The sequence below is a fragment of the Pangasianodon hypophthalmus genome, chromosome 12 (assembly GCF_027358585.1).
Source record: "Pangasianodon hypophthalmus isolate fPanHyp1 chromosome 12, fPanHyp1.pri, whole genome shotgun sequence".
Taxonomy (NCBI): Eukaryota; Metazoa; Chordata; class Actinopteri; order Siluriformes; family Pangasiidae; genus Pangasianodon; species Pangasianodon hypophthalmus.
The window spans coordinates 17849767-17867863 of NC_069721.1; the positions used below are offsets into that span (position 1 = coordinate 17849767).

The following is an 18097-nucleotide window of genomic DNA, read 5'->3' on the forward strand; positions in this document are numbered from 1 at the left end:
ATGTCCAATCAGTAGTGTGTCCAATCACCAAAACTCAGCTGGCCCAGAATCAGTTTATAAATGTGTGAACTGTACGGTCATGTAGAGGCAGCACACTAATAGAGACCAAAAAGACACAAAAAGAGAACACAAAGCCACTGGTTTTCTTGTATTAATGAGTTGTGAAGTGTGTCAGTCACAGAATAATTTTACACTGTCCTCTGCTCCACTGAACCCATTAGCATATTTTAATTTTTAATTCTGGTGGGGTTAAAAACTGGTAATGCCAGTGTGGCTCCAGGTTTCCTTCCCACCCATCTAGGAGACATAATTTTGTAGCAATTTGACCAGGAACAACTAATTAAGCATGTAGAATGAAGTGTGGTGGTGCTTTCGCATATACAATGTTGTTTGTAGTTTGAATTGAGCACTGTTGCGTGTTCCCTTGGTGAGGTTTGTTTGGGCATGTGTGAGACTGTCTGAGCGAGGTGATCTCAGTCCATTTCCAGTTGAACCCTAGTGGCAGTGAGAAACTAATTTGAAAGTGAAAGCAACCCAACAACCTAACTTTGGTTGGAATGAAAGCTGGCAGCCATAGTGGCCCTTTGTGGATAACATATTGAAGACCAGAGCACACAATTCCAGTGGTGAATAGGGTTTGTTTAATAAAATATATAAACAATATAAACAATTGAAACCATAAATAACATTGTATCAGATTTACACTAAAAATATATGGACTAAATATAATTTATTTAATACTTGAATGGTCATACCATGTAATCTGGGATGCAAAAGTTAAATTATACACATTAAAAATGAAATATTGAGTTTTGGGTATTGTTAGGATGTGAGAAAAACAGTATACACAAGCCTCAGACAGGAATCAGAATCACACTAGTTGATTCATTGAGGTATACAGTTGAGAGAACTTTCTGGATTATTAATTGGTTTGTCTACAATAAAAAAAATGCAAAGATAAAGTCACATTCTTATGACATAACTTAAGCTACCTTGTTTTACATTTATGTTCTGGAAGCAATAATAACTTACTCGAGTATTTAGACTAGCATAAGTAAAGGAGACTACACAAATATATACACAGACAATAAATAAATGAAAGGACAAGTTACAACAAACACAAACCATTCTTTTAAACTTTACCATCTACAACACACTGTTCAGAAAGAGAGATTAATGCAACAAAATATACACAAAACACAATGTCTCCAGCCTTTTATCAGTGGATGGACTGATCTCATTTGCAGTATATTCAGAGGGATCCCATCAGAAAGACAGCAGGTTTGGCCAAATCAACTATTCTTAAAATGAAAGAAAGCACTGGTGAGCTCAGGGAGACCAAAAGGCCCAGAAGACTTGTACAGATTTGTACCAGAATGATGGAAAGAGAAGAGTATAGAGAAAGAAAGGATCTGCTCACGATCCAAAGCATACCACCTCTTCTTATAATGTGAGTATGTATGGCTGCCAGTGGAACTGGTTTCTTTGTATTTATTGATGAAGTGACCGCTGACAAAAGCAGCAGGATGAATTCTGAAGTGTGTAGGGCTATACTATTGGCTCAGATTCAGCCAAATGCTTCAAAACCCATTGGACGGCACTTCACAGTGCAGATGGGCAATGAGGCGAAGCATACTTCAAAAGCAAACCAGACTTTTTTAAGGTAAAGACGTGGAATGTTCTGCAATGGCCAAATCAATCACCTGACCTGAATCCAATTAAGCATTCATTTCACTTGCTGAAGGCAAAAGTGAAGGCAGTACACCCCCAAAACAAGCAGGAAGAACCAGTGAAGAAACCCAGCAGGGAACCAGGGAAGTGGACTGGGAATCCAACCAGGGAAGAAACCCAGCAGGAAGTGAAGACAGCTGCAGTAAAGACCTGGCAGAGGGAAGAAATCCAGTGTCTGGTGATGATGGTGGGTTCCAGACTTCAGGCAGGATTTGCAACCAAGTATTAAAAATGACAATTTAATTTATGACTGTTAGTTTGTCCAATTACTTTTGGTCCCTTAAAAAGGAAGGTGGGTGGGGGCTTGTAGACAGCTGTGGTAGACCGCTAAAATAGCAATAACTTTGTCACTGTCCAAATATTTATGGAGCTGATTGTATCTAACCATCTCACATTAGATAGCCATTGGCACTTTTCCACCTGACACAGTACAGTAGCAAGTAATGCTGAATTTGGTTGTCCTTTTTGCTAGGCTACTCTGAATATTAAACAGAGACATATGAGTGGAGCTAGAATATATATATATATATATATATATATATACACTATATTACCAAAAGTATTCGGTCACCCATCCAAATGATCAGAATCAGGTGTCCTAATCACTTGGCCTGGCCACAGGTGTATAAAATCAAGCACTTAGGCATGCAGACTGTTTTTACAAACATTTGTGAAAGAATGGGCCGCTCTCAGGAGCTCAGTGAATTCCAGCGTGGAACTGTCATAGGATGCCACCTGTGCAACAAATCCAGTCGTGAAATTTCCTCGCTCCTAAATATTCCACAGTCAACTGTCAGCTTTATCATAACAAAATGGAAGAGTTTGGGAACAACAGCAACTCAGCCACGACGTGGTAGGCCACGTAAACTGACGGAGAGGGGTCAGCGGATGCTGAAGCGCATAGTGCAAAGAGGTCATCGACTTTCTTCATAGTCAATTGCTACAGAGCTCCAAACTTCATGTGACCTTCAGATTAGCCCAAGTACAGTATGCAGAGAGCTTCATGGAATGGGTTTCCATGGCCGAGCAGCTGCATCCAAGCCACACATCACCAAGTGCAATGCAAAGCGTCGGATGCAGTGGTGTAAAGCACGCCGCCACTGGACTCTAGAGCAGTGGAGACGCGTTCTCTGGAGTGATGAATCACGCTTTTCCATCTGGCAATCTGATGGACGAGTCTGGGTTTGGAGGTTGCCAGGAGAACGGTACATTTCGGACTGCATTGTGCCGAGTGTGAAATTTGGTGGAGGAGGAATTATGGTGTGGGGTTGTTTTTCAGGGGTTGGGCTCGGCCCCTTAGTTCCAGTGAAAGGAACTTTGAATGCTTCAGGATACCAAAACATTTTGGACAATTCCATGCTCCCAACCTTGTGGGAACAGTTTGGAGCGGGCCCCTTCCTCTTCCAACATGACTGTGCACCAGTGCACAAAGCAAGGTCCATAAAGACATGGACGACAGAGTCTGGTGTGGATGAACTTGACTGGCCTGCACAGAGTCCTGACCGGAACCCGATAGAACACCTTTGGGATGAATTAGAGCGGAGACTGAGAGCCAGGCCTTCTCGACCAACATCAGTGTGTGACCTCACCAATGCGCTTTTGGAAGAATGGTCAAAAATCCCTATAAACACACTCCTCAACCTTGTGGACAGCCTTCCCAGAAGAGTTGAAGCTGTAATAGCTGCAAAAGGTGGACCGACATCATATTGAACCCTATGGGTTAGGAATGGGATGGCACTTAAGTTCATATGTGAGTCAAGGCAGGTGACCGAATACTTTTGGTAATATAGTGTATATATATATATATATATATATATATATATATATATATATATATATATAATTCTATTTTTCCCTAAAAAAGTAGTTGTCATTTAGAATTTAAGAGAAGCAGTGAGGCCGATTTGGGATCTTTAAAAAGAGCCTCCTTGGTGAAGCTTCTTCATGAAGCTGATTGAGAAGAAGCCAAGAGTGTACAAAGCTTCACCAGGAATAGTGTTAAGAGTTTAAACTGTAAAATCCAATAAATGAAATAACACATATGGAATTTTTATATACTTCCATATGTCTTATTTGATAATGTTAATGTCTTTATTATTATTGTAGTAAAAAAAACAGGTCTGGGCAAACCTGTGACAGGTAGTGTTTGTATAAATTAAAATTGAGAAGAGACTGATGAGATGTAATGATAAAGTTAACACAAGACAGATGAAGGAAATAAATGGAGAATGTAGCATTGTGTAAGGAATTTACTTTCTCACTGGAATGAATGAATCACTTGTAAATAATAACACACATAGCACTTGATTAAGGCATGGGGAACAGTTCTAACTGGTATCAAGCACTGGGTAGACAAACACGTAGTACTGCTGACGTAACGCATAACCGTGAATGATAAGATACAAACCATGTGTCAGCATCAAGGTCAGCATTACACTGAGTGAATTCCAGCCAATCACTTGAACATTCTGGCCATCTCACCACAAACATAATGAAGTGCCCTAATAATGAACATGCTGTCACAATCCAAAAACATTTTCATATCAGAACAAGGTGAGCACATCTCTCATTCCAAAAAAGGAATAATACAAAAAATAGCTGAGAGTGACCTGAATGGTGCTAAAGCCCACCACCTGATACAGCATGTGTGAAAAGAACATCAACTGGATCAGCCTTTCCACAAAAACTAATCTTGTTAAAAGCATTCTCTAGTAATCCTCCAGGAACCTGTGAGGCTGCCATATTAATCCCACTAAAGTATTTCCAAAAATGCAGTCAAAAAGAAAATCCTTCGTCTGAAGGGTATAGTGTGCTTAAAGCCTAGCAGCACTTATTTAATTTACTGTAAATAAATGATTCACATCTGATGAGCAGTATCCAGTAATGGTGGTGTGATTTAAAAGAAAACAATACTGAAAACTATATCAATCAGCCATAACATTAAAACCATTGACAGGTGAAGTGAATAACATTGATAATCTCATTACAATGGCACCTGTCAAGGGGTGGGATATAGTAGGCAGCAAGTGAACAGTCAGTTCTCGAAGTTGATGTGTTGGAAGCAGGGAAAATGGGCAAGCATTAGGATCTGAGTGACTTTGACAAGGGCCAAATTGTGATGGCTAGATGACTCCAAAAGCATCTCTTGTGGGGTGTACTGGGTATGCAGTGGTTAGTACCTACCAAAAGTGGTCCAAGGAAGGACAACTGGTGAACTGGCAACAGGGTCATGGTCGTCCAAGGCTAACTGATGTGTGTGGGGAGCGAAGGCTAGCCTGTCTGGTCCGATCCCACAGAAGAGCTACTGTAGCACAAATTACTGAAAAAGTTAACGCTGGCTATGATAGAAAGGTGTCAGAACACACAGTCCATCGCAGCTTGCTGAGTATAGGGCTGTGTAGCTGCAGACCGGTCAGAGTGCCCATGTTGACCCCTGTCCACCGCTGAAGCATCAGAGCATCAGAGCATCAGAACTGGACCATGGAGCAATGGAAGAAGGTGGCCGGGTGCATGTGCGTCGCTTACCTGGGGAAGAGATGGCACCAGGATGCACTATGGGAAGAAGGCAAGGCAGTGTGATGCTCTTGCAATGTTCTGCTGGGAAACCTTGGGTCATGGCATTCATGTGGGTGTTACTTTGACATGCACCACCTTCCTAAACATTGTTGCAGACCAAAAACACCCCTTCATGGCAATGGTATTCCCTAATGGCAGTGGCCTCTTTCAGCAGGATAATGTGCCCTGCCACACTCCAAAAATTGTTCAGGAATGGTTTGAGGAACATGACAAAGTGTTGACCTGCCCTCCAAATTCCCCAGATCTCAGTCCGATAGAGCATCTTTGGGATGTGCTGGACAAACAAGTCCGCTCCATGGAGGCCCCAACTTGCAACTTACAGGACTTAAAGGATCTGCTGCTAACATCTTGTTGCCAGGTACCACATTACACCTTGTTAGGTCTTGTGGAGGCCATACCTCGATGGGTCAGAGCTGTTCTGGAAGCACAAGGGGGACCTACACAATATTAGGCAGGTGGTTTTAATATTATGACTGATTGTGGATTATGTCACATAATTACACTGCTTTCATGAAAATGTATTCACTGGAGGCTAGAGAAACATAACACTAGTGAGATATTTAACATATTACTTTTAGATATTTTTTACTTTCACAAATATCAAGATTCAGTTATTTAAGTTCAGCTTGTGACTCATGGATGCAAAATATAAATGTAATATCTTGGAGATGGTTAAAATCCAAGGAAAGAATTGTTTTTTTTACTTCCTGAATATCTTTTTGATTTGATCTACTTTCACTATTAAGTACCACATTTGTTTTCCATACTCTATAATTTAATAAGAATACCTAAAAGAAATATAAGTTTCAACTGCCAAAATAAGAACAAATAAACACCCACCAATCTGTGCTCAGAGAGTAGATCGTATGCTAGTCAATATACAATACTGGATCATACCTTGACACTCAAACTGGAATACTTACTACACATACTAAATATAACATTACAAGTTATAAGAAATAATGCAAATCAAACAAAGAAAATGAACAAAAATACACAGTGAAATTAAAAGTGACTGACTAGATATCTGTGAACATTCTCATTCTATATTATTTTAAAAATATATTCTGTAACACCAAGCAGTGGTTGATAAAATAAACGTATACTGTGAACAAACAGCAGTTCACTGAAACATCATTCTCCTGCATAACAGTGAACAGCAGTTGATGATGAAATAAAACTTATATTGAGAACAAACAGCAGTTTGCTGAAATTTCAGACTCCAGGTGATTCATTCTCCCAGGTTGGAATTTGAGGGTTTATTTGAGGATTTATTGCCCTGCCGTACAAGTGATTTTGTCCATTGTATTTCTGTAAAAGCGCAGTATTTGTTCCGCATTGGCTAGATGCGGTGTGCTGCTTCCTTTGTCAGCAGTAGATAGGAGAAAACTTTGCTCTGACTTTGTAGTTAAATCACTGCAGGCAGTTCTGTCTTCCTGGAAAACCTCCAGGGAAGACATTCTACACTGCAGAAACCTTGAGCTGTACCACAACGCTCTCTTATCTTTGAAGATGACACATGTACATACACACAGAATGAAAAAGGGTGAATGTACAGTTTCAAAACCTGCACACCAAGATGACTGATGTTATAACATTTTAAAATGAAACAAAAAGGTGCATGCTGGTTATTTCCAGCCTTGTGCAAGGAAGATAAGGTAAGAGAGATAAGGACAGGGCAGTTGATTTTTCAGATTCTATGCTGTGGAATGGTAATGTTGGCAGTATTATTGCAGGCCTGTGAAGTGCTCACTTGATCCATCACAAGAGGCTCCATGCTGACAGAGGCCACTGGAGAAACGTTGGGGAGGCATTTAGAAAGGTGGCCATTTGTCCCTTCAGACAGGAGGGCAGGATGGGACTCGGAGGTTACAACAATGGCTGGAATAGTAGCTGTCAGCTTCTTATGCTCAGCCTGCTCTGAGATCACACACGGCTAAAAGACAGAGTAAAAATTGTGTCATCATATGTTCACCTCAAACAACTTTTCTGAACTTAATTTTAAATTTCAGGGGAATATGTACATTGTGGAAATGATAAGGCCAGTGCACAGAGGAAGTTGCTGCCAAGGCAATTTCACAAGTTCTATACCAGTCGAGATGAACGATCATTTATTAGAACAAGTGCATTATTGTAAGCGTGTGATGTGCCCACAACCTTCACAGAAACTGTTGTAGAAAATTAATGAACACCTTCTGACCAATCAGATTTGAGAATACAACAGCACTGTGTTATAAGCTAGACCAGTTAACCCTCTGGGCCCCAAGCCATACCTGAGCATTTTATCATTAACTTTATTCTGTCCTACTGATTTTTTCCTTCATCTTTTACAGATTTGACTTCCTCCATTTGACTCTCCTTTGCAATTAGAAGTAAGGCAGATTCAATTAATGTGTTTCTGTCTAAAAATGAGGCCATACTGGTGTATAACCCCCTTATACACATTCAAGAGTTGATTTACTCAGTGAAAAATATTGTACCCAAATAAAGCATGGTTGGATGAGGATGAACTTGGATTTACTTTGAAACTGTCAACACTAACAATGATCAGGAAAGCAGTTTCAGCCTCCAGGAGTTCAAAATGTCTTAATGAATCTATCCATGACAAACTATTGTGGCTTATTAATGGTTTACTGAAACAAACACAGTTGGTGTCCCTGTAAATTTAACAGGATTGATATGTACCTACAATGGAGAAGCTGTCATTTTTTTTCCTGAGATTAAATCCTGCTGATGCGTCTATTACTAGAGAAGTCCATCTTTATTACTTCATGCGTGCCAAGTCACATATACACTGAACAGATTTCAATGCAGTCACTAAATCAATGGCTTTGCACTTACAGTGGAGAGCAGATGATTGGACTGGACAGACTCAGTCATGGAGATGTCATCCTTGTCCAGCACAGTCTGTAAAGCCACAGACCAGAATAAATGGCTTCAGTATTTACTCAGACTTACACTTACTATTCCCTACATGCAGCATATATTTTTTTCCATGCCAATAAAATATTGCTTGGTAACATTTTCAGTGTAGATCACATCTATAATAAACTATGAATACATTCATAAGATGTTATAATGTTATAATGCATTATAACATTATGTCTACTGGCATTTGAATATCTTTTTATTTGTATTCTTTATTTTAGAGCTATTGCCTTACACTTTAATATTGACATCTGCTGGCTTGCTCCAAACAATATCCCACGTACTTGTACAGTAACAATAATGGTATTTTATCTTATCTTATTTTTAGAATTATTTATGAAAATGCATCACACTTTATAGCTGTCCTTATTATGCAGAATAAGTTAACATGATGCATTATAAGTAGTGTTCATAATACATTATATCATTAATATCAAACTAACCCAGCCCCAATTTGTATAGTGTATTATGTTCATATAATCTGTTTCAAACACTATTATAATTCTGTTAATAGTTTATAAATCATTATAAACATTGCTATAAAATGTAAAGCCTTTTCATAAATAATTATTACTGTGTATAGTGAATGCATTAAAACATGATTTAATTTAATAATAGGTTATTATGCACGTGTTTCAACCCAACCGTCTGTCATAATCTTTACTCCTGCTTTGCTCAGCCTGTTTGCCACTGGGCTTTTGGCAGGTGATAGTAAATGTGGCATGTCTGAGAAGAGTGCCACTTAGTGGACACATTAGTCACATTTCATCTGACACAAGTCTTGTGGACACGAGGCTGTTTCTGGGGATTATCTCAAAGAGCAACAGATTAGACGCAGAGAATTATACACCCTGCCTTAATCGCTCAGTTCTAACTGACCCACACAACGATCCACACCACGTGACCTAAATCAAGCTGCTCTTTCGGGCCACATACTGATCTGCCCAGATTGCATTCCCTTCAGAACTTATTGGGGCAGAAAGAGACCAAAATCAATATTGTGGTCTAATTTTAATTACTAAGTCATTTATTTTTTATCCCATATAATGCATTGTGGCTGGGAACAATCAAACAGTGATATTTATTTCTCAGGTAAATATTTATTTCCAGGGACAGGAATAATTAATGCATTCAATCCATTAAGTGTAGAACAATAATAAAGATAAATTTACTCAAACAAAACGAGTTAAAATGAATTAGAAAGGGGCCTCTGGGTATTATGATTTTCTAGCCCTTAGGTTAACCTGGAATATAAACACAGCAGAACCAAGATTAAGTTATCTACAATATTATATATTATACTAATGTCTTGGGGTGTTTTACTGCAGTAAGTGAGTGATGCTGTTTTCATGACCAAGTGGGAACTGGGAAGTTTTTGACTTCCCAGTAGGAAAGATCTGTTTGAACGGTTCTCCAACTTGTTATTGCTATTCAGACAGTCAGAGTTTTTTGAGGACTCTGACTTCTCTTATTCTGTGATGTCTTCAGCATTGCAGAGCTCATAATGAAAAGTAAGAACAAGAAATAACAGCACTGAGGTTTTTAAGCAGTTTTTTAAGCAGTTTTTTTCTGTTAATATTTGAAATCCTTAAATGCTGAGTGATACTTTGATTATTTAAATATTAATTCACTTTCTGCAGATTTATTTTTTGGATTTTTCCCCAAGTTTCTCCCTAATTTAGTCATGGCCAATTCCAACCAGGGAGGGCAAAGGCTATCACACGCTTCCTCCACATCTTTTTGAAATGCTGCTCATGTAATGTCAGGGGGCAGAGTAACACACTTGGAGGAAAGCGCTATCCGCCCACTTTCGCATCGTGAGCTCACAGACGGCCATGATTGGCTGGTGTCATTGTTGATGTTAGGGGAGACAGAGTATGCCACCCCTGCCTGACAGCATGGCCAATTTTTGCTCTCTTGAAGCCCCTTAATGCACCTCCATTTCCTACTTCAGACAGCTGAAGGAGTGAACACTAATGAGACTAATGAGGGAAGTAGCGGGTTCTGAGTTGGACAATTCCGAGTCCCCACTTATCATGAAAGCAGCATGAGATCCAAGCATCTGAGATTTACAAACTAAGCTACAATTAGACATGATTGTCAGGATTGACAGATAATAGAAGTTTTAATTTAATTTTCATTTGAGAAGTAAATATTGACAGCTACAGTACTGTGCAAAAGTCTTAGGCACATTCAAAGAAATGCTGTGGAGCAAAGATGCCTTCAAAAATAATGAAATTAAATGTTTCTACATTTTAAAAAATACTATAAAGAGCAGTAAGTAGTAATAAATGAAACAAAGTCAATATCTGGTGTGATGAAAAAAAAAAATAGTAGTCTCAGGTACAGTGTGTGCAGTTTTATAAGGAAATGAGCTGTAAGTGTTACTGAGCATCTTGCAGAAGCAGCCACAGTTCTTCTTGAGACTTTGACTGTCACACTTGCTTCTTATTTTTGCAGCAAAACCCAGCAGCCTTCATTATGTTTTTTGGTCTGAAGAGTGTCTCTTATGTAATATGCTGCTTTCTTTACTGATTTTTAAAAAAATTTCTGTAACATTTAATTTTGTGCTGGAAAACTAATGTTTGCAGCTCTAAACTGTTTTTGTACTGAATCAATAATGTAGAAGTCATAAAATAAAAATCTATAACAAAGTTTGTACTAAAAAAAAAAATAGGGTGCCTAAGACTTTTGCACAGTACTGAATATAAAAAAATAGTGCTGTAAAAAATAGTATTGGGTAGTCAATATAAAGCAGAGAGGCTTTGCAAGCAAACATGGCTTCTTGAAATTCAGCCACACTATGACAAGAATACTACTATCATCTGTCACACAACTCTGACAGTTTAAACCTCATGTTGCATTAACTATGTTCCAGCTAATTTCACAGATCCTATCGGAAGTGCACAAACAATATCATGGACTCTTACTCACGCTGATGTAAGCATAGCTGGTGAGGTTTAGACCTGTATCAACAGGACTTCTGTTGAAGCTGCCTGAGTCTCGACCCCTCACCTTCACCTTTAGAGAGCTGCAATGCTTAAAGTCGGACAGATCTTTACGGCCCTCGTACGACACCTGACGGGAAAGAGCACTCGCCACGTCCACCTCTGTGTCCGTCAAAGCCTGACATAGATACAGAGAAATAGAGTGGCAGTCATGATCTCAGCCTCATACTAACTGAACCAAATACTCAATGAAAGGAAAACTGTGATGGATGGGTGAAGGTGTGCTCATACAGACTCGCTGTCGGACATTGAGGACAGGCGCGTCCTGCTGGTTTGACGCATGCTGTTGCCGGTTTCTGAAGCCTGGCTGGTCACAGTGGAGCGGCGTGTGGACATAAAACTGCTGCTAGTCAAGCGCTCTCCATGAGGAACACACAGTAGCACACCCAGCCATGGAATATACCTCGCTAAAGCAGATCTGACGCAACACAAGAGAGTATAGAAAAAAGAGTGCAGAGGAAAAAGCATATTGTGGACGAACATAAATATAAGACATAGATATTTTCTTTGAGAACAGAGAAAATTGCAGTCTGAGATAAGGCATATCACGAGAGTGACTCAGCAAAATTAATATAAATGTAATATTCCTAAACATATGCCATAAATATTGTTTTGTAGGTTTATTTTGACTTTTTTATTTCTTAAAAAATATTTATGGTTAAAATAGTAATACAGATTATAATTCTGAATGACAATATTGCATTTTCAGATTATTTCTACCTTTCATGTGTATTTTTCCAACATACATCTTTATGAGACAACAAAAAATCAATGGTGTGATGTTATAAAATATTTATACTGCAGAAATTTAAATATTTTCTGTAAAACAACAGATTTTAGATGTAAAAAGGCACGTCTTGACTTTGATCCATCTGCGCTATAGCCTTCTATAGATGGACAAGACATAACTCATACATGTGGACAATATATTTTGTTATCAAAATTACTATAAAACCACATACTTCATTCTAATGGTAACACAGTTTGTTCATTGTTCACTGATGTTCTCTTTTACCTTTAACACCTGAGTATACTTTTTGACTTGTTTGGAAAGTATAAATTTTGTTACAAAAGTATATTTTCTTTTTGAAAATTATAATTTGACAAAAACTGTTATTTAATACAATACTGTGCATAAGTCATATGCACAAGAAAAGTCATATGCACATGAAAAATGTTCTGTAAAGCAAAGATGCCTCATAAATGGAAAAAAATATCAATGCAATTACTCTAAAGAGTAGTAAACACCTAAATAAAAATATATTTGGTATGATCCTTTTCTTTAAAATTGCATCAGTTCTGTTGTGCAGTTTATTATTTCTAAGGTAGTTGTGCAGTTATTATGTAATGAATTAAACAAGACGGGAAGTGCTGTTATAGGAAAATAATCAAAGACACAAAGCGGAGCTGCAGTTACCACCCTGAAGTTGATTATTCTTCAATAACAGCATGTCCTGAAGTGTTTTATTATTCTTGTTTTAGCTCATAGTTTGTGGAAATTGCCTCAGAGAACGTGTCTCAGTTCTACTGCAGATGTGCATAGATATTTAGACCATAGTTTATGGACCATTATAATAAATACATTCTCTGAAATGATAAAAGGTGAGTCTTTTGTAAAGACTGTGTAAACATTGTGTAAAGATTTTTGTATATCTGCAGCTCAGAGCCTGTCTAAATTGTATGCTAAAGATACAATTATTCATTTCTTTCAAGCTCTTATTAATTAAATCTTTTCAGTAAACTGAAGACAATCATAAATAGCAAATGCTTGGCACTTTCTAATATGAGGATGACAAGATTGCAGCTGTCAGCAGGCAGTCACTTGCCCCACCAACACAATCAAGCCTAAGGATTCTTGTTCTAGACTGCTTCACTCAGCAGTATCATTCAGGATGTGGAAAGCAAGCAGTGCAGTGAAATACCTGTACTTGGGATGCGTGATGGCGTAAATGATGGGGTTGTGGATAGCCGAAGCCTTGGCAATCACAGCAGGAACAGAGTTCATGTACGGGGTGAGCAAGTCAGCGTAACTACGTGGAGAGAATTTCATAAAATGAATGTTGTACAAATACTTCAACACAAAAGAGGTGAAAAAATGAGTAAAACCACAGATGTGTGCATGTTCAGATGTTCTACTTGCCAGCGATAGTCAGCAAAAGTATATACTGTATATGCAAAGCTTAAAAGATTTCAATGAGAGACTATAGTATCCACATTAAGGTTAACATTAGATTAAAGATTTAGGTAACTAGTTCTAGCTGGTAGGATCCAAGTGCAGAGCCCATTAAATCAGAGGAATAAACCCAATCAGTAGTTGTAAAGCAAGGCAGAGAAGTCAAAATCACAAAAATTAATCAGACCAAAAGATGAGGCAAAAGGTGAAAAAACAGCACTTGGTCTTTTGGGGTAAGAATCTACCAACTCAGCACATCTTGATTTGGCAATCTTCCTTGCAAAAATGCTCCAAATCTATCAGATTGCTAGGGGATCTCCTGTGCAGAGCCCTCTTCAAGTTATTCCACGGGTTTTTGGTAGGATTTAGATTTGAGCTCTGGCTACACCATTCCAAAATGTTGAAGCCATAGCTTTGTTGATTTGGATTTGTGCTTTGGATCGTTATCGTGCTGGAAGGTGAATTTTTTCTTCATCTTGGAGCGCTATCTTGAATAGAGCCCCAGTCCCAGCTGAAGAGAAGCAGCTCCATTACTTGAGGCTACCACCACCATGCTTCGCTGTGGATATGGTGTTCTTTGGGTGATAAGCTGTCTTGTTTTTGTGCCAAACCTGTTTTGGATCTGTGCCCAAAAAGTTCTACCTTGGTCTCATCAGACCATAACACATTTTGTTGGGGTTAATCAGAATCATTTCACTGATGAAAGGTGTATGATAATTACTTTTAACAGGAGTTTAAATGTGATTTGATTAATTCTAAGCACAGTCACATGACCCGTTATAAGTGCACACTTATGCAGCAATTATTATACATTTTCTGTTTGTTTTCCTAAAACTTTTGTTTGTTTTTCACTTGAATTTTGTTAGTTCCTATACCACATTAAACGTGGAAAACATTCTGACATGGTTTATCTTTTTTCTTCTTTTTTTTTTTACATAAAAATCTTTTGATTTTAATCAATTTTAACAGGTCTGTGTAGACTTTTTTTTATAGCCACTGTATATGAGCAAAGATACCTTAGCAGCTAAGATTCTATGCTACTAAGTAGAAGGTTGTGATTTCAAATCCCAGCCCCGCCCAGGACTTTTTTGGAAATTGCCCCTTAACCACTGCCTATATTAGATTTTGGCTATAACTTGTTACTTTGCTGTTTGCCAAATGAATACTAGCTATAGCTATTATCTTTGCTCGCTACACACTACCACAACTGGAGCAGATATGTGTCACAATTGTGTGTATTATCTCTTAATTTCTTTGGCTGCCAGCTACTTTAAATTGTTATAATTTAATGACATAATTAAGAATATAAATACTACAGAGAATTAACAAATCCTTTGTAACTTTTACATGGACTAATCCACTGTGAATTAAAAACTCAGCATATTGATCCATCCAGTTGTACGTAAGCTAATGTTGCATTGTTCTAGTATTTTAACTTGGAGTTAAAAGACATATTATAGCCTCAGAACGATATCCTGTTTTTCTATCTAGAAATGCTTTCAAATTCTTTCAAGCTCTTTGTGTTACTTTGGTGTGCTTCTGAGAAGCTGGTTATAGAAAAGGATTATGGTATTTGTGGTACGTTAAGCTTTAGAAGCCTTGTTGGGATTGAAAACATGGATTTCTCAGGGATGCACCATCTGGGCCATTCTTAGCCTGTTTATTTACAGAAAGCCTAGCTATAATCAGAGAATAATAATGCATAGTGTGTACTATAGCAGCTGCAGTATTGTGATTAAATGTGAAAATCATCACAGTTTAGAGTCACTTTGTGTCACTTTTACCCACTTCCTGTTCTACTTCCAAGTTCTCCATTCATCCATGATTTCAAGTCAGTCAGGACAGCATGCTCCATCACATGACCCATTGTCAACCTATCCATGTTCTCAGTCACCAGACTCTCAGTCTTGATCCAACATCTTGTCTGTGATGTTACTGAGCTGTTTTTACATGCTTCTCTGTTTGGTTTGGACCCTAATCACATTAAGTTCTCTGCTCATTTGGATTTTGCTCATGGATACCCTAGAGATTTTCACTTTCCAAAAGCAGTTTATGCCAAAGACTCATCCTTGCTTCAGTGGATAATCTCAAATGGATACTGTAGCCTTGTACCTTCTAAGTATTACTGATGAGAACATACGTGTACCTATGGCATAATTTTACAGAGTAACTCATTTATTTTTCAACATGCTCAAAACTGCTGATATTTATGGTTCATATTTTACAGCTGATTGAATAAAAACACTTTTCAGCTGATCAGTGAATCCACAGTACAGAGTTTTGTCCAAGTCATACTTTTTTGTAAAGCAGCAGATGACATAAATATTGCTCCTCACCCTGCAAACGCTGTCAGTGCCACACAGGAATATGGAGACCAGGAGATCACGTACAACAGAATGACTATGAGAGCCACCTTTGCCATCTTCCATTCACTCTTCAATCGATGGAACTTTTTGATTGAGTCTTTGGTGATTCCTCCTTCCTTACTAATTTTACCCACAGCACTGTAACACAGACATTCAATTCAATACACAGACTGTATCAAGAATACTGGTAAGAACACTGTGATAAGAACTAAAGTAAATAAAACTTTCCTAAAGCCATAGAATAATAAATGGTTTAATACAGTGCCTTTCATTCGTATTCAACACCCCCCTCCAACCCCCCACCCCGAACTCTTCTCCATATTGTTAAACCTGTAATTGTAAGTGGAATCTTACCAGCTTAATTGCAACATACATCTAATATTTGAAAGTGCAAAATATTTTTTTCTTACTGTGTCACAAAGGTTAACTAAATAAGCAGCCGACTTTGGTTGGTTCATTGCCTGGAGTCAATACTTTATAGAACTACCTTTGGCTGCAATTACAGCTACAAGTCTTCTGGGATATGACTCTATCAGCTTTGCACATCTGGATTCTATATGTCTGCCCATTCTTCTTGGCAAATTGCTCAAGCTCTGTCAAATTTGATGGAGTCTGTTGGGAAAGAGTCTTACCACAGATTCTCAGTCAGAGTAAGACCTGGGCCTCAAATGACCTATTTGAAAGTGAACCCTTTTTTAGTTTTGCCCTGCATTTGGCTCTATCCATCATGCACTCAAGTTTCCAAGTCCCCACTGATAATAAAGCATTCCCCACAAAATGATGCTACCACCACCATGCTTCACTGTGAGGATGATTCAAGATTCAAAGAACTTTATTAATCCCAGGGGGAAATTGCTTTGCCATGTTACAATTGCTCTCAAGAAAGAAAGAAAGAAAGAAGAAAATAAAATAAATATACACCTATACAGTATATATATATATATATATATATATATATATATATATATATATATAAATAAATGAAAAAGTGAATCAATAAATTAAAAATGAATAAGTAAACACACAATGATTATGAGCAGTGTTGGGTTTCTGCCAAATGTAGCACTTTGTGCCATCTTACCAGAGAATGTTTTTCAAAGTTTTCTGAGTGTCTATGATGCCTTTTGGCAAACTCTAAATGGGATTTAATGTGGCTTTTTTTCAATAATAGCCACTTAAGTCCATTGAAGTTCCAGGTTATAACACTACAAAATGTGGAAAAACACAACAAGGGTGAATACTTATGCAAGGCACTGTATTTATTTAGGACTTAGGACTTTATGCTTTCGTAATAGTAAAAACTTTCAAAATGCCTCCTAACAAACAAAATTATTTTGTTTATCTCTAATATGAGTTAGGTTAGCTAGTTATATAGTTGAGCAGATTTGTAAAATCACTGTGAGCTTATTTGTAGCACAGATTTTCACAGAAATACCTGAGAAAATTTAAAATAGAAAATTGGACTTTTGGATTATTCTAACAATGACCTTAAAACTGTTTATATAACCAGAAACTGACCTCAAAAAGGTATCATTTGAACCACTTAATAATGACATTTTTGAGTATAGGTGTTCATTAATCACTGGATCCTCTATCTGGCTTATTTATGTTGGCTAACGTTAAGAACGGAACCAACCTGGTGGTGTTGCGAATAGCACAGAAGATGCAGCAATAGCAGTACATAATGACAAACAGAGGGATAAAGAAGACACAGACGAAGAGCAGCATTGTGTAGGTACGAACAGATGGGGTGAACGTCATATAGTCCCATGTGCAGGATGTCATCAAGCCCTCAGGAACATACGCACCTAGGAGACAATACAATATATTTAAAGCCATTTTGTGTGTGTGGTTGTTATCAAGAGAGAAAGAGACACAATATCAACTCACTCCATCCAAAAAAGGGAGGAAGGCTCCAGATCAAGGTGTACAGCCAGGCTATGGCGAGGACGATAAGGGCACGCTTGTGTGACATCTTGCCGATGGAGGCCAGAGGGCGCGTGATAACAAAATATCTATCCACAGCAATGATCATTAGTGTGATCATAGAGCACATCCCAAAGAGAGCACCACAAAATGCATACAACTCACAGCCTATAGAGAGAAAGAAAAGAAATAAAGTTTTAGTCAACCGTAGTATTCTTATTTACTCTTGAAATGCCAAACCTCTATCACATTTGATAATTCAGCTCTGGTTATCTTTAGACTGTCTCCATCACATTTATTTTCTGTCACTATGGAAATGTCACTTCAATCAGGCAAACAATGTCAAACTAACAAGCACACAATTAATGTAATTATAGTTACAGTGCTAA

At 38.0% G+C, this 18097-nt stretch overlaps 1 protein-coding gene across 1 annotated transcript in view; it reads right to left on the minus strand.

The window, feature by feature from the left end:
• Positions 1-634: 634 nt before the first annotated feature.
• Positions 635-18097, minus strand: part of opn4b (opsin 4b) — a 40392-nt gene continuing 22929 nt past the window's right edge. The window contains exons 4-11 of the mRNA XM_026915460.3: positions 17673-17876; positions 17419-17590; positions 15753-15920; positions 13166-13273; positions 11475-11661; positions 11170-11361; positions 8149-8214; positions 635-7243 (exon numbers count right to left, since the gene is read on the minus strand). Coding sequence (XP_026771261.2) covers positions 6998-7243; positions 8149-8214; positions 11170-11361; positions 11475-11661; positions 13166-13273; positions 15753-15920; positions 17419-17590; positions 17673-17876 — 1343 coding nt within the window. The 3' untranslated portion in view covers positions 635-6997. The remainder of the gene's footprint in view (positions 7244-8148; positions 8215-11169; positions 11362-11474; positions 11662-13165; positions 13274-15752; positions 15921-17418; positions 17591-17672; positions 17877-18097) is intronic.